Genomic DNA, 20,139 nt, shown 5'->3' with positions numbered 1-20,139 from the left:
AATGAGAGTCCTAGGTCTCATCCACAAAACGTTCTGGAAGAGAATTCCCAAACCTTTCCCCATGATGCCTACTGTAAATCCTGCAAAGGGATTTCCACGCTCTCTGACAGTCTCTGGAAAGACAACCTCCTGCAGTAATACACGTCGTTGTGATTCATTTCTTCGGTTTCACTCTTAAAGGTCTCCTGGCAATTTTAACTACATCTTTAAAACCCAGATGCTGCAGAAACAGCCAGCCTGCTTCTCATTCCCAACAAGGATCCTCCTATGCCTTGAAACCAAAAAGATTTTGAAGGGCTTGTTTGCGCTAAGGAATGTGGTTTTGCCACTGTCTGGGCTCTCGTGACCCTTGATTAGGGATATTAGCACAGCAGGCATTCATCAGGAAACAAAATTCTTAAACAAGAGGTTTTTTTCCTTCTACTGGGAATAGATGATTGCATGCAAGCGTTTGATCTGTGGCTGGAAAAAGGACCTTTAACCATGTTATTATCAGAGCAGAAAATTCCACATGAACTGCCTAAGGAAGTTAGGTGTTGGTCAAACAGCCGTTATTTCAGATCGTCTGGCTGAGATTTGCAAAGTTGCTTAGGGAATTTGGATGCTGGAGTGCCCAGTAATTAGTAATTGACTGTGAACCCAAATCCCTGCATCAATACCCAGAGTAGCCCTCAGCTGTCTTTGCAGTGAAATGTTTGGATTTGACACGGGAAGCAACAAAAAAAAAAAACCTTGTGTGGAGGGTGGTTATACCCAAATGGTGAGCTGTGGGCAGCCCTGGTGTCCACATCTCCTGACTAATAGTTCTGGTTCCAGAAATGTCTTGGAATGCTACAGACTCAACAAAGCAAAGCTCCATTTCTCAGCGATAAGTCTTCCTACACACGATCATCGCAATCAGCTCCCTCCTCCTTAAATCCTGGCACACATGTGCAAAGAATAAAAAGGAAGGAAAACCATTAAAATAGATGGTTTGAGACACAAAGCTTTCTCCCACAGGGTATGTCTGCATGAGAGCCACATTGGCAGAACCTACATTTGCACGAAGCCATGGCAGAGTGCCTTTATCCTGGGCTGTGAAAGATCATCTGGAAATGCTGGTAATTACTGCGGGCTTCAGACTGACAGTGCCTGTGCTGATGTGCCTTCCTCAGTCCTGCAGCTTGTGCCAAGTAAAATCTGTGGGAGGTTCATCTATGCTATAATTGTCCCACCCGGCATCAGGGTAAGGATAAGCCACATGGAAACCACACAAGAAATCCTCCTCTGTCTCTGGGAAAGAGTCAATTAGCACAATAATTGCTTATTTCCAGCTTAAGGCTCCCTCTGATTTGTATTTCTTGAGCAGTTGGGAGCACAGTCATACTTAAAAAGCAAAAGTGTCAAAAGAAGTTTGGTCTGTGGATGTCAATGAGAGATAAACAGCAAGAAGGATTTGAGAAAAAGGAAAAAAAAAAAGCAATGATTTTGAAGTTACATTGGTATAAGGGTGACATGATCTCATAAAAATGCCTTTGTTCGGAAATCAGAACAGAAACACGTACCATGCTTGCAATGGTGAGTTACCAAACAATCATCTTCCTTTTTTTGACCCAAATTTTAACAAGATACCAAAGCACATGGTCCTAATTAACATCTCCTGCCACGCCAAGCTTAATGCTTTAGTTTTTTCTACTTTATTCCTAGAAAGGAAATCAACAAAATCTGAGTTGCTTTCTCACCCGTTGTCTTTTTTTATGAAGCTGAAAGGCTCTTGCTTTCAACCTTGAGGAAAAGACCAAGGAGAACTCTTTACAAGCACACCAGTGAACAAGTTAAACCTTCTCAATGACCATACCCAAACAACTATGAAAGAAACTGCTTTGTGATCCCATTTCAATGGAGTGATCAACTCAGTAAAGATGAGAAATAAAGCTAACAGACTGTACTGAAGTATTAGGAGAAGAACGAAGAGCAAGAAGGAGAACATCATCACTAGACTCACAGCTTGCTTCCATCCTGAGGGCTGCTTGTAGTGGGAGCCTCCAACTCCGAAAGCAGCTAGCAGAATGGGGAAAGGATCAGAAAAGGGCAACGAGGATGATCAAAGGAGTGGAAGGGCTGATGTATGAGGAACAGCTGCACTGGTTAGCAGTCCTCAGCCTGAAAAAGAAACACCTGGAAGAAGACCTGACAGCAAGGTGCAAAATCCTGAGTGCCGAGGAGCAGGTGGAGGCACCTCCTTGTAGAGCAGAACCAGGTACTTGCAGAGCCAGAACCAGGAGGCATCACAGGCAGATAAGAAGTGATGCTGGTTCAAAATAAATTGGGGAAAATGGTTCTTCAAGCAACATATAAGTTGAGAAGAATTCTTCTAACAGAGGATGTTGTGAATCGTCAAAGATTGCGAGCTACAGACGCCTGGTGCCTAGGAAAATCTTACAGAGGAGGATCATATAGGATTGCCCTGTTCCTATACTCTTCCCCAGACATTAGCTTATGGACACTGCTGGAGCTTTGAGGCTAAATTCATCTCAGCCAAGGGCCCTCAATCCACCCTTGCACCGCTTTGTAAGCCTTCCAGGCAGATAAATTTCAGAGTTGTTTTTGGGTCAGCGCTGTGCTGCAGCATCGTGGTAGCTAACGGTCGTCAGGCTTGATCACAGCAGTGCCTACGTGCTTGCTGTGAAATATCATATATTTTTGGAGCTATTCTGAAGCCTGGTTAACCCCAGGACAATGCAGAAACACCTACTAAAGAGGGCTTGCTTTCCCCTTTTCCTAGTCAAAAGGAGCGTGGAGAGGAACACGTGCCCGATGTCATTGTGGTTGCACCTACAAAGGGTTTAGATTGACTTAGAAAGTCAGATCACATAAAAGTCTAACCCAAAATCGAGGCATGGCAGCACTGTACAGGGAAAAAAGGGGTAAACTTGCACCTCCCACATTATCCTGCTGAGACACAGCCGGGTACACTGCGGCAAGAATTCCTTCGGATTGATAATGAAAGCGCGATTGTAAGGAGAACACCCCCTTTTAAACAAATAATTGACAAAAATAGATTTTCATATGTAGATTACTTCTTTGGAGGGAACGAAGCCAAGGGAATTGCAGTCTGGAGTCCAGAAAGCCTGGCTGCGTGCCAGCTCCCATCTGTTGCTAATTTTAATGGTCAAATTATTAAATTTTTAATGAAGCACCAATCAAATTTTATGAAGGAAAAATGCATGCTTAGGAGATGTCTAAAGCCCTTTTACAGTCTGTGTATGGGATCCCATCTTCCAGGAACCCTGTGGCAGGTAGTTGTCCTTCAGAAGTTTGGTCTTTGCTGGTACATTTCTTAGAAAAACAGAGACGAGGTGGCTTCCTGGCTAAAAGCTGAGCTTTCTCCCTGCTTCCTCCTCCAGGCTCACCCAGCCTTACAGCTCCGGCGTCCAGTGGTAGGATACGGATGAGTTCCACCTTTCCCTCTGCAGGTGAAGTTCTCATTAAAGAGATTGCAAGAAATACTGCATCAGGCTTTATCTGGAGAATCAGTCAGAATCTTCTCACCTCTACAGAAGAGACTTTTAACCCCAAATTAACTTTCAACACGTGGCACATCTGGGCCTTTACCAATCACCTGGAGCTGCAAAAACCACGTCAGCTCACTGCCTGCCTTCACCTCCCCAGTCACGGTGTTGCAAACAGCAAACACACAGCGTAGGACCGACATCAGCTTCTCTCCCAGCGTCTACCATCAGCCTCATCCATGCACTGCTCTCATTTTTCTTTCTTGCCCTATGAATTCCGAAGCAGACGGCGCTCAGCGCACTCGCTCCGTAGGTTTCTTATCGCCGTGGAGTTAGATTAGGTTGCTATTCATGTCTACTCGTCTTGAGCAGCCAGCAAGGAGAGCGCGTGCTCAAATTGCAAAAGGCACCGAGGAATCGGAGTCGAAGCATCAACATGTTTGCATTAACCACAAGAAATCCGACTCCGTGCTATGCTCTTTGTTTCCAAACCCTCCTCTCCCACCACATACAGCTTTGAAGCACCACCTAACCTGGACTAGGGACTTCTGCAGATGCTGCAGAGTCAGGTTGGGGCTACATTGAGTCCTACCTACTCGACCCTGCAGCCAACACAGGCCCCAGATGTGCTCAGCAGAGGAAGCGTAACAGGAATAGACCTCACTCCCAGTTTCCATGTTTGGCTGGTTGTCGTGGAGATTGTTGGGAACCCCTATAGATAATGAATGGTCATTCCTGACAATTCCAAGCCGCAAACCCTTGGGGAGTTATTGGGTGGGATCTATGCCATTACACATGCTCTTACGCTGAGCCACGCTATTCCACTTGCAAACAGCTTCCTGAAACATCCCTGTAGACATTTTTAGACATTTTCCTAAGACATTTTTAACTTTCCTAATTAGTGCATCTATGATGTAAGCGGAGGAACGGTTGACGGTTGCTGTGGACATCTGCCTTCACCCACGTGCTGCATGGAACTGCTGGAAGGAGCTGGACATTAAAGTGCAGTAAATGGGTTGGAGTGCTCCTGGGTCAGCCGAGCTAGCACACAAAACCTTGTTGTTTCCCCATTTCCAGCATTTCTTGGGGTGCTGTGCTGACCAGGGACGCTGCCCTGGCTCTGCCTACTCTACTTAACCCAAGATCACCTTGCCAGAACCCGTCTCACCTCCTACAAGAGGCAATAAAGAATGATGCACTACTTTTTGCCAGCCATGGCTATAATTCATGCCAGAAATGCAGCTTGGACTCATTAAAAAAGAATAATCAGTTTCAGACTATTTAAAATTACCACTCTGAGGCTATCAAACATTTATGCACAACAGTTGGAAGGCTCCTTCTCTATTGCTCAGTTTCCCCGATGCTAAATTAAAACAATGGAAATCTTTTGTAGGGAATGTTTCCCTGGGATATAAAGCATAAGTCAATGCTATTATTTTGCAGGGAAATGTTAATGTCAGCATCTCAGTCTGCTTTCTTTGAAGGAGATCTCAAACTGAACGTTGCCATAAACAAGGGCATTTTTCAAATGTTTTGTAACACCTGAATTGAAACGGTATCTGAACCTGAAATACTTAAAACTTTATTTCATATCCAATTTAAATTACTGTTTTGCTGCGGGGGGAAAAAAGAAAGGCATTTAAAATTAATATTTTACTCCCTTTTAACTGGTTCTTACTGTCCCTTTGGGAAAATTGGTAGTTTTTGACAGAGAGCTTTTGAAGAGGAGCATTTGGTTGGAAAATTTTCACAAGAAGAAGAATGCTTTCCCTTAACTTCTGTAACATCCACCTACCCAGCAAGGTGTCACCCAGTAAATGAACGCTCGTGATGGGAATTCAGATCCCTGGCTAAAGATGGAAAAGCAGGAACAACCGCGCTACTTTCCTTGCTATTTAAAACACAGTCCTAGAGGCACGACTATGCCTGACCCCAGTGGTGTAAGCAGATCCGCAGGCTAAAAGGAAGGTGAAGGGACTGAAGAGCTCTCCTTTACACCCTCAGCCTGTCCTTCCTCTGGCACCATTTGGCTGGAATCCCCTCGTGAGACCAGCCACGGGCTGGGTGAATTCCTTCTTTATAAAAAAAAAAAAAATAAAAAATAAATAGAGCTGCAAGGAAGAAGATATTTTTCTTTGCTAAAAATCAAATTCCTTCTCATAATAAACAATGCTTTCGCTGAAGGCTTTTTCTTAAAACAGTCAGGACAAACGTTGCCTGTAAGTAATTCCCGGGGGGAGCTCCGGACCTCGCTGGGATGAGGTCACCCCAACACATGCCCCAGGCTTTGGCAGCCTTCCACCTCTGAAAGCTCCAGCAACCGCGTACAGGAGAGCGGATATCGAGCCCGATATCTCTTTTTCTAATCCCAATCAACGATTTCCATCAGCAGGAGGTTTGGTCCCGCAGGGACACGCAGCACAGCGTTGCAATTCTTCCTGGCTGTGACCTTCCGGGCTTTTGGAGCACGACAAAAAGCCGGCTCGAGGAGTGAGCGGGAGCCGCCGCAAGCAAGGGAAGGCAGTGAGCTGGCAGAGCCTGCTGCAAACTTCTACCCAAAGAGGTTCCCACACAAATTCTGGCTGCTTGTGCTGGGGGTATTCCCTGGGGAGTCCACGGTGAAGGGCTCTGGGACCTGCTGGAAGAGCTGATAACACAACTTCAACGTTTAATGGAGCAATTCTGCTCATAGAGAGACCGTGAAGGTCTGGGAAAGCGCACGGGGGACGGCATCCAAAAGCCACCGGCCAAGCAACGACCGAAAGGAGCCGAGCAAAAAACCTCCTGCCGTTATTTCTGCCGCACTAAACACAAACGCAGAGATTTTACAACCACGGACCGTAGGTCTCGGCTCACAATGCGCCTCTAAATATCTGCTAAGCCTCTCGGGCCGCGTTGATACGTGACAGCTTTGGGGGGGGGGGGGATGGTGGATGCAGGGAGAACAGCGCGAGGGTCTCAGCAAAGGGCTCCTTTCTCATGGAATACTTTCTCCACCTAGTCATTTCCTTACCTCATACAAACACAGCCACATTCCTCGTGTTTAACTGTTTGGACTTTTGCAGAAAAGAAAAAGCTGGCTGGGGCAGTTTATAAGGCCAGACATTCCAAGTGCTGAAAAAACATATTCAAAGGAAATAGTAAAGGGAGAACTTTTTTTAAGTTTTCCTGTCCTATTTTTACAGTTTCCTGTCAAAGTCTTAGCCTGATGAAACCTGAGATAGAGCTCCATGCACAACCCTCCTCCAAGGGCTCTCTGCTGCAGCAGCATCCGAGGCACAAAGCACACACACGGCAACGTGGGACTGGTAGTTCCAGCACTTGTAGAAATGCCTGGGAAGGTTGGGGCAGGGGGTTGGGACTGGCACGCTGTGTCCTCCGTCCTGGAAGAGACCACGGGGTCAGAACGCCGTGGGCTGTTGAATCGCTGCCTGGTCAGTTAGTGCAGGGATGGAGATGCTGGGGGTGACCATAGGGGGTTGGTAGCTCCAGACTCTTCCCCACACGCACACTTGCCCCAGGTGGAAGTCTTCCATCTCTGAGACTCCTTTGGCACAGCTCATGGCTACGGGCAGGCTCCTGGATACCAGGGGAAGGAGTATATGGAGATGGCAGCTGGGCTGGGCTGAGCTGTGACTGAATTTGGGGGGATTCCTCCTGGACAGCTGATTGTGTGTTCCTGATAGAACTGAGTAAGGGAAGGAGAAATCTATGTCTGCCAGGTGGGAAGCATTTTTGGGCAGAGGGTTTGTGGACTTTGCCTACGTTCCTCCTGGGAAAACGAGCTTGAAGGAGGTGACGGCAAGGACACTACTGAGCAAGGACTTCCAAACAGCGTCGTTGGTTTTACAGGTCTTGCCAGATTGTTACTGTGCATGAGCCGCAGTCATCTTCACCCGTCTGTCGCTGCATTCAGCAAAGGTTTTGTATTTCAGAGTGGCAACACAATGCTTGTGCTAGGGAGGGCAGGTGTTCTTTGCAAGAGGCTTATCCACAGCTAAATTATCTTGAAACAGACAGAAGTTGTCTCAGAAATGACCAAGCAGACACAAATAGCATGTTTCAGATCCTTCTCAGACTGAATTAATGGACGTGGAAACACTGCGCTCTCCTTGGCATCTTCATATCCCTCTGAGCCACGTGCTGAACACCAAGCAGCAAAGAAAGGTGTTAAGGAGCTGTGCTTTGGGAGTGCTGCCCATCCTCTGGCAGAGGAAAACGAGTGTGTGATTGTCTCATTAAAGATTGTACCATAAAGTCCATGGGCATGCAGGAAAATTATATGCACAGGATGTGCCTACATCCCACCAGTACTCCCAGCAGACTACAACTGGCTTTCTGCAGAGGTCAGAGGAAAACGTAGTTTCACAGAACTATAATTATTTTATCAAGCAAACCTGTCTGCAGGGGGAAAAAGGCGACCTACAATCGAGTACAGAGTTGAACTCCACTCACGGTGAAGTTTCTGCCAGACCTTTCTGTATAAATGCAGGCAAGTTATAGCAGTAGATGTCAGAGCTCTTTGGACTACAGTTGAGTATCAAAATGCTTTTTCTACCACAAAGTTGTGGCTGCCCCATCCCTGGCAGTGTCCAAGGCCAGGTTGGATGAGGCTTTGAGCAACCTGGTGTAGTGGAAGGTGTCCCTGCCCATGGCAGGGGGACTGGAACTAGATGATCTTGAAGGTCTCTTCCAACCCAAACCATTCTGTGATTCTATGATTAATGTAGAGAAATAGGAGCTTACGCTTCAGTTTTGGAGACAGGCTGGAGAGAAGGAACTCCATCGCATCTCTCAGCTATGAGTTCTGCTTTATGTCTTCACATCTGGATTAACAAGACCACTAGGAAAAATCAGCTGAACGCCTGGTTCCTAATGAGCATGAGAAATCTCTTTGTAAACACAGTTTTTTATTAAAAAGCTCATCTGGTGAAAAAAAAAAATATCTTAACCACTGCCAATAGCATTCATCCATAAGATTTTTAGTTGAAGTAATTTCAAACTTAATCTGGAATGGATAGGAAGAAGGGCTGCCAGGTGTTGGGCAAACTCATGTCTCAGCAGTGTACTACACTCACACCACCCAGACAGCGTTGAGTGGGCATGACAGAAAGGAGCCACAGTAGCCAGGGCTTTCCCTTGGTTTTTTCCTACCTCTGGGATCACTGCTGTGTGTTGCTCTTCTTTCAGGAGAGCAGCTGGACTGGGGCTCGTTTTCACAACATCCATGGACCGCAGGCACAACCATGGGTTGTATAGAGGGGAGAATTTTTGCCAAGCTGACATTTATTCCCAGAACAGGAATTCTACTGGGCAGCTCAAATTAATGAATTTGACCTACCTTCATCTGCAACGCAAAGGCTGAGATTAAAGACCTTTCTGAATTATCTCTTGAATTTCCACGAACTATTTGTGGTCCCTTTCTTGCTGTTCCATGATGTATGTTCTTGCCACGCCTGGGCTCTGCGGGAGCTTCCAGCTAAAGATATGAAATTTGTCCATCCCTACTGCTAACTTCACTTGGAGCAACATTTCAGAAGTTCAGGACTGTGACCTGAGTTAGGAGGGAGCAAAGGGACCACGTTACTGTTGGCTGCTCCCTGCTACGGCTTTTGCACGCACGGGGATCGCACACATCCTGAGAGGCTGTGTTCCTCCTAAGCCTCTAAATTAGACTGAAAATTTTGAGGGAAAAAAAAAATCATTATGAAGAGGAAACAGAAAAGTTGAGACAAAGCCACTCTTAATAACCCTACTCAGGAGGGGGGTTCGAGGGGCCTTACGAGCAAGAATAATGGGCTATTCTGCAATATTCCCACCATCTGGAAATCTGAGTAGATTAAGGCGCAGTTTTTGCTGAGACACTCACTAGCATCCATCTGTGTGTTACAAGATGGTGTTTTCCATCACAAATTTTGTTTATATACGGCACGGGCATCTGTCACGAGAAAAGCTACGGCTGGAGGGAACGCTGGATATCCTTCGGGATTTCTCTTTCCCTTAGACAAGACTGACTACCAGAATTAGACCTAACTAATATTTGTATAGCTTGCTCTTAATCACCTACAGATATGAAAATCCACGGCCTCCTTACGGAATTCTTCTAGTGCTTAAATATTTCAGGACAACGGACGAGTGGCAGTTAGACTGATTGACAGAAATCAAATGAAATTCTGAGGATGAGAAGAACTCTTGTCCTATACAGTAAGGATCTCTGAGAAATTGATATAGCATATAAAAATATGTTAATTTGGGGAACTTGCATTAGTCTGACTCACTGTTAACGGAGATTTCTTCCAGGACTGGAATTGTACGAGTGATAAAGAACACTGGGCTCACGAGGCTCACCCTCGCAAAAGAAAAAAAGACATCAAAATCCTTTGGAAACTTTGGCGAATCTCCAGACACAGACACATTGTGGAGACTCAGAAATCCTCCCCGAGCGCACACCAAAGGTGATCCTCGTGTTAGGTACATGCTAAAACATAAAAAGCTGTATTTTGATACAAGCAGAATAACGGAGATGCACGAAGAAAACAGATGCAGGTCAGCAACAGCTTTAAAGTAAAAGGTATTGAGTGGTGATTTAGATGCTATCATCTCTCCTTTTTCCATGTTTTGTTTACTCCTGGGACCTGCTTTTGCCCACTCTGGTTGTATCCCAAGGTCCTGATACTTTACAGCGCTTTTGGAGAAGGCCAGAAGTGTTTGCACTGAAGAAAACCACCCCACGAGTTCGCTGGTTAAACTTTTGGAAACCTTGCACCACTAAGAGGAGAGGACATGCAGACATAGCAAGGGCCTTCTGAACCAGACAAATCAGAGGAACCACAAAGATCAAGAATGTTACTCTCAAAATCTTTTTTTTCCAAAGTAAAAGAAGATTTTCTTTCATCCACAGTGAAGACTTAAGCATTTGGATGGGAAAAAAAAAAAAAAAACCATAAACCAAATTAAACCCCATCCTTGGAACACAAGAGGAGCTTCCTCACCTTCACCTGAGTCAAACGTTTCCACTTTTTACAACAAATTTTTTTCCTACTCAAAGGAGGGTGAAATCAGAGACACAACATCAAAATGTTTCATTTTTCTGTAAAAATATTGAAAAAAAAATTGGCCTCTCTTCCCACAGATTCATTTTTTCTGTACTGCAGCTTTTCCTCTGACACTGATGTAATGTGAGCTCATGTTACCAAAGGCTGCTGGGGCTATACAATATATCCACTAGTTCTTCATCCCTGAAGATGTCAAGTAGAGAGAGGAAATGATGCTAAGATTCTCTGAGTACCTAGCTATTAAGGTATTTACCTCTGAAGTGGAGTATTTCCTGAATGAAGTGTGAAGGTAGTTAGATTGCTCCCAGTACAAAGCAGCCTCTTACTGGAGCCCGAAGCTGATGAACATGAAGCTTGTTGAGTGTACAGCAGCAGAAGCTGCTGCAGAGCATTCAGGAACTCAGTTTATTGTCATTTAAAAGTAAAATTATCCCTTTTTATGGTTATAGCAAAATAAAGTCAAATTAAAACCCTAAATGAATCTGCAGTTGGACGGATTTGTGGGGTTTCATCAGCAGAGATGGGCACGTTTTTCGGTGCTTGCCAGTCTAAACTGATACCCCAAACCCTGTAGGAAGGCAGAGTGCAGAGAGCAAAGGAACAGCAAACAGCCACGCTAGAAACAACAGCAATTGCACAAAGCTAAGGAGCCTTTCCAAAAATCCCAACTCCTCAGCAGAGATACTGGCTGGACTAACGCAGCTCTAATCTAATCTAATCTAGGAACGAGACTTGGAGCTAAACTGAGAGCTATAGATGATCCGTGCTACTTGAGTCTCCTTTTATTGGAGGCTCCCAAGGATGCTGGTGAACGTGTCAAACACCACGGCTGCTTTAAACGGAGAAATGGAGTAGAAATTCAACAGTGGCCATGTCTCCAGTAAGCCTGGTGCTTAGGGACCTCATCTTAGCAGGCCGAGTGACGGAGCAGGAATGCGTTTTCTCCTTGGAAGGGTTAAGTTCTCTGCTGTCACGCTAATTATTCTCAGTAGGTCAGTCACAACCACCTCACCTGGCTGCAAAACTCACCGGCTGCCCAGCCAGGAGCCTCTTTGAAAAGTGTAACTTTTGCCATCTCTCAGCAGAGCGAGCGCTCTGTTTGTCTTGGCAGGGAAGAGCCGTGTATGCACAGCTGGAGAGCTTGTTTTGTCTCTTAGTACAAGTCTGGACTAAACCAAATCTCTAAAGGCTTTGTAAAAATGCTCTCTTTATTTAAAGAATTTTATACATTACAAGATGTCTCCAAAGTCTGCCCCTGCTCAGACCCCATCTTTCCCTGCCTTTTCCACTCTCCCTCCTATCCTGACTCCACGCACAGAGTCAGGCCCGTCGGATTTTTCAGTCCCTCCTGGCATTGCTGTATCCAGAAGTTTCTTTAAGAAATTTCCAGCTTCCTTTTCAAACCCAGCCAATGTCTGTATCGATTTATGAATCTCAATACTTCAGATCCCCACGAGTGACAAAAAAAGCAAGCAGCTCTACAGACACGGTTCTGCAGCTCAAGTTTAGGGTTTTAGGGGAAGGTAGAGCCTTTTACGGGGCACCTGCACCATTAGGTTCAGTAGAAGCTTTTGCAGCCCCAGGAACATTTCACAACTATGTTGAGTTCTGCGTATTTCTGCTGGCCACCGTTCAAGCAGGACTGACTGATGCCTGGGCTACCGGAAACCAACTATATTCCTATCTCACCCTCTAAATCACATTGCCAAGAATCCCCAACTTGGAAAAAAAAACATTAAAGGCAAGAACAGTCCAATGCTTGGACACGGAGTTAAACAGAATTAGCCCAATCTTGAGAAAGTGAGAGGCTAGAAAAGCAGAATATTTCCAGGGTGCTTTGATCTTAATCCTGGGAGTTTGCACATTGGCTTCGTGTTTCAGTTTCATTTCTGCTCTGTGCCACTCTCGCCCTTGCCAAAAATCATATCAGAGCAACGTTGTGAGATGTCCATTTAAGCCAACAGGAAAGGGAGAAATTTCATGTCTCAGCCAAAACCTCAGTCATACCCACACTGCCCAAACGTAAATCTGATCCAGCCACTCAGCACATGCTGGCTGGACAAAATACAGAAAAGCCACATTTCACTAAGAGCTGGTGAGAATCGTGGTTCTTACTGGAGCCAATTCGATTCATACTGGATGAGCAGCTGGCATCAAACCGCATGAGGTTTACAGGAAACCAGAGCTGGCTTATGTTTCCCTTCGAAACATTTTTACTAAAATAAGGTTCTTCCATGGAAAACCTTAAGTTCTGGACATAATTTTCAAGGTTCTTCAAGTAAATATAGCACTTAACCATAAAAATAATTTTGCAAAGGTTGGAATATTGACTTTTGGGGTTTCAGGTTCACGTTCATTTGAAAACTATCGGCTGTTAGTGTTGGTGACATCATTGGTTTTAATTTTTGATGGTACGTGCTATTGACTTCCTTCACTCAAAAGTAACTCTCCCGAAGCACCCAGAACAGGTCAAATTCAGCCAATAAATTGAGTTGCTGCAGGAATTTGATTCTATACAGTGAGAGAGGCAGGAGGCTGCAGAAATGGTCGTACCGATAGGGGAGCTGAGTGCTCGCCGGTGAAATACTGTCTGCCCACGTCTGACGGAGTTCCTGTGCGAGCTGGCCAAGTCCTTACACCAGCGTTTTGCATGTGGTCCCTAACTGTGTGTGGTCCCTAACTCCTTGGACATCACTCCTCTGCAAGAGCTGCAGTGAGTTGTGCTTGGGGTGCTGAGCAAGAGCAGTGAACCCTGAGAGACCTGCAAGTCCAGCCCAGCGTAACTCCAGATGGGCACCAAAATTAGCTGGCTGCATTGGGTCTGACTGGGATGGAGTCAACTTTCCTCACCGTGGTGCTGTGTTTTGCTTTTGTAGCTACAACAGAGTGGATATTTTGCTTTGCTACCACACACAGCTTTGGCTCTCCTTATTAGGACGGACATCATCTCCATCCATGAGTCTTTCTGACTTCCTTCTACCCATCCCAAGGGAGAGGGGAGTGAGAGAGACGTAGATGGGTGTTGGGCTGCCAGCTGGGGTCAACCCATCACGCTGGCACATCTGAAAATTTTGGCTTACATTTCTTTTCCCTTCTGTCTTAGTATTGAGGAAGGGACTGATGGTGTCACCATCCCTTCATGAGGATGCCGTGGTAAGGGGCTTCCTGGCGTTTCTAAGCCACTCCCACCAGGTTATCAAGACAAGAAACAGGGAAATGCTCAAAAGAAAAAAACCCTTTTTGTATTCAGCACAGGGGTTTATTAAGTTTAAGAAACAGCTACGAAGGGCCACATGTGGAGAGGACACTCAACAGCCGCGCAGTCAGGAGGCACTTGGCATCCTGCACATGGGATAACCCGGGATTCTCAGGGAGTGCTTTGGGCATGAGGTTGTCAATATGGGCTGTGTCATCAAGTAGAGGATTTGAGCAGAAATTTACATCGAATGGAGTATTTTTAATACACATACTTAAATATACAAGTCCTGATCCTGCTCTCTGTCAGAGATAACACGGAAACGTGCTCCTTACCTCTCTCACACTGCGGACCGGTGAATCCATAGACACAAGCACAACGGTTTGGCCCAATGCACCGACCTCCATTCTGACAGCCGTTTTCACAGACAGCTGTTGTGAAACAGAAAGAGAAATCCGTGATTTCTGCTCTTAGTGAAACCACAGGGTGAGACGCGTGGTGCTGGCAGGACTTGGAGTATCACCTACACCGTGTTGTTCACCCCTCAGGAGTCTGGTCCATGCAGTGAACATACAGAGAAAAGTCTGATGTTTTTTCCTGGAAAATCAGTTCCTGTTTATGAATGAACCCATTTATTAAAAGGCTATAAACTCCTATTTCACTTGAGAGGATTTCCTGTGCTCTGGAATCTCAGTTCATTCAGGTCAGCGTTGGGATTTAAATGTCAAGGTCAAGATGAATGGCTACAAATGAGAAACTGCATAAAGGCAAATGTTTAATGCATGACAACAGTGAAATGTGAGGAGAGGAGACTAGTCAGCCATCTAATCCCACGTACCCAAAGCAAAGGAGGACCGGTCTGATCAGCACACAAGTATTCATTGACTTAGATCTGCTGCCCTTAGTTGAAAAACTGCAGCCAATAGTCTAGGACTGAAGTAAAAGGAGTAGGTTGCTGATGAGGTCCTGGGCTGAGGCTAAGCTATTGAACAGAAGGTAGGAACAATTCTGCCCACGACATGAGCAATTGCTGGTTGTGACAGATGCCATCGACCTATTAAAATCTCAGCAGTTGTAAAGACTATCGAGAAGAGTGCTGTTACGACACTTCCTAAAGTTCCTATACAGATCCTCACTCTCTGAGCTACTCAGTTGCCCTACAACACTGGCACATTGAAGACAAGAAGAATATAATCTCATGAAAGGTGAGGTCCACAGCAATCTTGCACGATACCTCAGTGTGGTCCTCACTGGTCTAGTGCCAAGCTCGGAGCTGTAGAGAGGCCAGGTACTGCTGCATCTCACAGCCTTCAAAGGCTACACCCCTCTTCGAGCCGAGGAAGCCGAAATCTGCTCTGCTGGGACCCTGCCAGTGGGACTCTCCATTGTTCCCCACCCTGTCAGTGATGTCTTGCCAATATCTGAACCATTATGAAAACTCTACTGAGGATATTCTAGGTGGAGCTGGTAGCAGCACATAATTAAGGTTGCCTAGTACGTTCCATTATAAGCCCCTGGTTGCTGTTACTTATAATTTTCCCAAGATTTAGCTGTTCAGAATGAAATTTTCCATATGGTATGTTTGCCTTCAGCTGAACTTTTTGGAAAGTTTCAGCAAAAAATGAATAAGTCGTAGCTGAGGATAAGTTTAGGGGAAACATGGTGGTTTGCCCATCTTTAAAAAAATTCTCCTAGACTTCACTGAGAACTTTAGTGACTCTCACACCCACACAGGGATTTGAAATTTGCCTGGAAAGTTCCATTGGAGAGAGTTTCTTTCAAAACTATTATGCATACGTGCTTAGTAGGCACTTATTAAAGATGGCACCTAAGTTGTTTGGTTGTTAATTCTACAATGTAGAATTGTAGAATTGTAGAATCATAAGCAATGATTTAACATTTCCAAATATCTTTCATAGGAAACTAGGGGGAAAAATTAAATTGCTCTGTATGAAAAGTAGAGATGCTTTGACAAAATGGAAAACCAAGTTGTAAAACATTTTAAAATTTCTTTCAATGACAACATTGAGGTTTCCCTGTAGAATGTCAGTAATGTAAAATAAACAGAAGTAAAAATTGAGCCTCCCCAGATGTAACCAGGTATAACTTATAATAAAAAAAAGTTGTTTTTTTCTTCTTTTTTGGTTTTTCTTCTTCTATTTGAAAGAAGATTTCATTTGAGCTAAAATGGTTTCCCACAAAAAGTCCACTCCCAGAGAATATGCTGTTTATCTAAAACTATTTACAGATAAATAATATCTAATACACATATATATTTGTATATAGATATATTCACAGAGAAATTGGATCTACTATACCAATAGATCTATACCAATTGGCTGTGATTCCAATGGAGAGGAGAACATAGTGATGACATCAAAGAGCACGTCAGCGTGTGCAAGGTGACCTCTCTAGTCATGAGGCTGCATGAATTCAGCTTTGCTCTTCAGCTCCCCGTGTACACAGCAGGTGCTGCCAGTACTTACGCTGTCCACAGTATGTTCCAGTATAGCCCTTCTGGCAGAGGCAGGACTCCTCATTGCAGCTCCCACCGTTCATGCATCTCACGTTGCAGGTTTGGACTGTGGAGAAGAGCAGGGAGATATTACACAACGATTTGTCCATGATAAGAGGTGAACACCTCACATGTAATGGATGTTCAAAACTTTCTAGTCTCAGTGCAGAATCTAAAGGTGATGTTAAGTGCTCGGTTCCTTCAAGTCAAACGGAGAGATTGCTCATTTCCCACGAGAGGATACGAGCTCGTGGTGTGGTCAAAGGCTTCCAATTATACTGAGGTATAATTACACCAGAGTTGCTTACAAAAGTGTATACCATAATCTGATCTTTATTCCCTAAACATAAGAATCATAGATTCATAGAATGGTTTGGGTTGGAAGGGACCTCAAAGATCATCTCGTTCCAACCTCCCTGCCATGGGCAGGGACACCCTCCACTACACCAGGTTGCTCAAAGCCCCATCCAACCTGGCCTTGAACACTGCCAGCGATGGGGCAGCCACAACTTCTCTGGGCAACCTGTGCCAGTGCCTCACCACCCTCAGAGGGAAGAATTTCTTCCTTAGATCCCATCGAAATCTGCCCTCTTTCAGTTTAAAGCCATTGCCCCGTGTCCTGTCACCACACGCCCTTGTCCAAAGCCCCTCTCAAGTTTTCTTGTAGCCCCTTTAGGTACTGGAAGACTGCTAGAAGTCTCCCTGGAGCCTTCTCCAGGCTAAACAACTCCAACTCTCTCAGTCTGTCTCCATAGCAGAGGTGCTCCAGCCCTCACATCATCTCTCTGGCCTCCTCTGGACCCATTCCAACAGCTCCGTGTCCTTCTGATGTTGCTCCTGTACCTGGGTCCTGTTGAACTGTTCAGACAGGAAAGCCAGGAACACAATGGGCCACGTGAAACTAGAAGCAATTTAGGGGACATGATCCTCCAAGTCCATCTCACACAGGGCAAGGTATCATCATTCCCTTATGGCAAACAGTTTTTAGTGCAACATGAATAGACCGTATTCCACAGAAGCCAAAGGCACATATCATTTTACTTCGTTAAGAGATCTACCCTGATTAAACATTTGCAGCTTCATCCTTTCTACAGGACGTCCTGCCATAGCTAATGTGATGGAGGGTAAGGGCATATTTCCTGATATCTCCCTTTGTTAACTCCATCCAATAAACAACTATTTCTTTTAGGATACTACACTTATCAAATATTTTGTAGTCTTTTTATTATTCTCTTTGATTATTGCTCATTTTCAAAACCCACTTTTCACATTCTGGGCTGCCAGATCTTTACAATGCCTTCGTATTAAAAGACCCACAAGATGTCTGGGTGGATAGAATTTCTTTGGTGAAAGAAAATCATCAACTTTTAAGATATTTCCCTTCCTTTTACCATTACTGTGTGGTCTTGTTGGTGAGATTCTTTTAATAGAAGAGGGATTTTTTTTTTTTTAAAGAAATCTGGAAAGAAAAGCACGTATCTTCTATTCTTCTTTCTGTGTTAGAGTTCAGCTTTCACACTAGATTGTGACAGACTGAATGTGATTAACACACTGTAGGGAAACAATGGCAACAAATAAGAGTTGGGAAATTTTATACTGATGTAAACACAAAGTCGGTATCGGCTTCAACTGTTTCATCACTATTCAATGTTTAAGGAATGTGGTATTAAAGTAGAAGAGCCCAAAAAGAGAGGTTTACTGCTAAACACTGAGTTACAAATACAGGTCAACCAGCTTTCATTCTCCACTGGAACGCCTGGAACAATGCGTTCTTCCTCTGTAAGATGTGACAACTCAAATTGCAAGCGCCTGAGGTTACAGGCAAGTTATGTGAAAACTGTTTTTCAGCATGTACTCCACAGTTCGTGTCTGCCAGGGATAGGAGGGGCCGTGACTTGGCAGCTCGAAGAAGGTGGAGCTGGAGAGTGCATATGTGAGTGGATGCTCAGCTGCAGCTTGTGTCTTCTCCGTGCATGCAACATCAGTTCCAAGCAGGGAAAAGTTGGGGCCAGTGCAAGTGAAGTGTCTGTCCAAAAGGTAGTAGGACTCAGAAGTGTCCAATAAGGATAACGATGTGGTTGACGCCTTGTTCATAGGAAGCCTGGAAGGAAGGAGGAGTGGAACGGGAAGTCTCGGAGCTTCACATTCGAAACGCTCGGCACATGTGCTGTACATTTAATCCACGCATGGCTAGTGTGGTTTGAATTAGTCATGATGTCTACTACTCTTCCTATGGCCAGAGATCGGGCCAAATTTAGATGAAAGCTGAATCGTTAAGGAAACGAAGCTCGAGGCTTCAAAGCATTGCCCAGATTGTCAGACAGGAGACCAGTCTCTCTGGGAAAAGGCACTGCTTCCAGCACATGCTTACCCTACACCCCTCACTACAATTAATCAGCCCTGGGAAAGCAATTACATACAGCAAATCTGGGAGGGCTGCCCAGAGACAGAGGTAGCTAGGAAGTGTCCGTCTGTCAGAGCTGTCCGTCTGTCAGAGCTCTTCCCTACCCAGCATCCCGAGCCTTGCATTCAACGCGTTCAGCAAGGGGGAAGGCTTAGTGAAACTGAGAAATGTGGGGAGATCAGGGTCTGGACAGGAGAAGAGCCCTGATGCTCACCCAGAAACTTTGCAACTAACTGACAAAGACTATTCCTGGACCTGCACAGAGCAGGTCCCATTTCTTCCTTCTGCCATGATCCCAAAAGCCCTGAGGTCCCATCACCATCTGACTTATCTCCAAGGCTGGCACTGTTAGAAGCCCCTGCAGATCTGGAGGGCAGAACAACATCTTTCAACCAAGAATTCAAAGGCCCGTTAGACTTTGTCAGGATTTTCCAGGGTAGCAGAGACCAAAGTTCTAGGAAAAAGAGAATGACAGCTCACCCTAGTCAACTCTTCCCATTACTGGACTGGATTGGATTAGTTCTACGCTTTATTTTAAAAGATCAGTGGCTGCAGCTGTTCTGCCAGCCATCAGGAGTGGAGTTTGCAGGCAGGTTTTCTGTCTGCTTACTGGCTACTACTATCCAAACAGCCACTTGCAAATTACTCCTAAAATATCTTTACTCCCCGAAGTAGGAAACCGAGCTTTTTGTTATGACAGAGCGAGGCAGAGTGGCTTTTATTGCCTCTGGAATGCACAATTTGTCTGCTTTACCTCCCTGAAGCATTCATGATAAACACAGATCCAACCATCCCCGCAATGAATGCCAGATTTGATGAAGCCCCTGCAGAGGAACCTACCCCCTTCCTCCAGCTCGTGCTGAAATCCACCCCAGGCTCAGGGGACTGCCAGGTCTGTGCCCAAATGTATATACTGCTTACAGCATTCCTTGCATTCCTCCATGATTGCTAACATATGGACTCTCACTCCAGAAACTTTTGTGTCTCCAGCACCTTCTTCTCAGCAAAGCCCCGGGAAGGTCCGCGGAGCAGCGCACGCTCCGGTGCCGAGCGCTTGCTGGGGATATCTGCGGGGCTGGAGCACAATGTGGCACTTGGGGGATCAGATTCTGGGAATTGCCCTCTCTGAGTCACACCCTGGCTGTGGTTTTGAGGTTTGAGGGGGCTAGCTCTCTGGCCTCCCATCAGACGCCTGCGAGTCACTTTATTAACAATAGCTTGCCTACGGATCGGCAACAACGGAAAATCAATTTCTGGATTGTCTCTAGCAATGGCCATCTGAGACCTTCAAAGACTCCGTAAAATTCCATTAATTTCTGTATTTTACATATGGCACTAGCAAAAATCAGACTTCTTAAAACAACACCGTGCCACAGATCTGTTCCTTTGCTTACAGGATCTTTTTTGGCTGGTATCTTTGAGTAGTGTCATCATGTATGGGTGGACTACTCAGAGTCAGGTGCAAACGGTCACCCAGC

At 45.2% G+C, this 20,139-nt stretch overlaps 1 protein-coding gene across 1 annotated transcript in view; it reads right to left on the bottom strand.

The window, feature by feature from the left end:
• Window positions 1-20,139, bottom strand: part of LOC104371887 (fibrillin-2-like) — a 101,205-nt gene that overhangs the window by 63,238 nt on the left and 17,828 nt on the right. Inside the window, exons 4-5 of the mRNA XM_086627866.1 lie at window positions 16,229-16,324; window positions 14,078-14,173 (exon numbers count right to left, since the gene is read on the bottom strand). Of these exons, the coding sequence (XP_086483992.1) occupies window positions 14,078-14,173; window positions 16,229-16,324 (192 nt within the window). The remainder of the gene's footprint in view (window positions 1-14,077; window positions 14,174-16,228; window positions 16,325-20,139) is intronic.

Source organism: Tauraco erythrolophus, chromosome 28 (assembly GCF_009769465.1).
Source record: "Tauraco erythrolophus isolate bTauEry1 chromosome 28, bTauEry1.pri, whole genome shotgun sequence".
Taxonomy (NCBI): Eukaryota; Metazoa; Chordata; class Aves; order Musophagiformes; family Musophagidae; genus Tauraco; species Tauraco erythrolophus.
The sequence above is the reverse complement of the archived record's forward strand: the minus strand, read 5'-3'. Positions and strand labels throughout refer to the sequence as shown.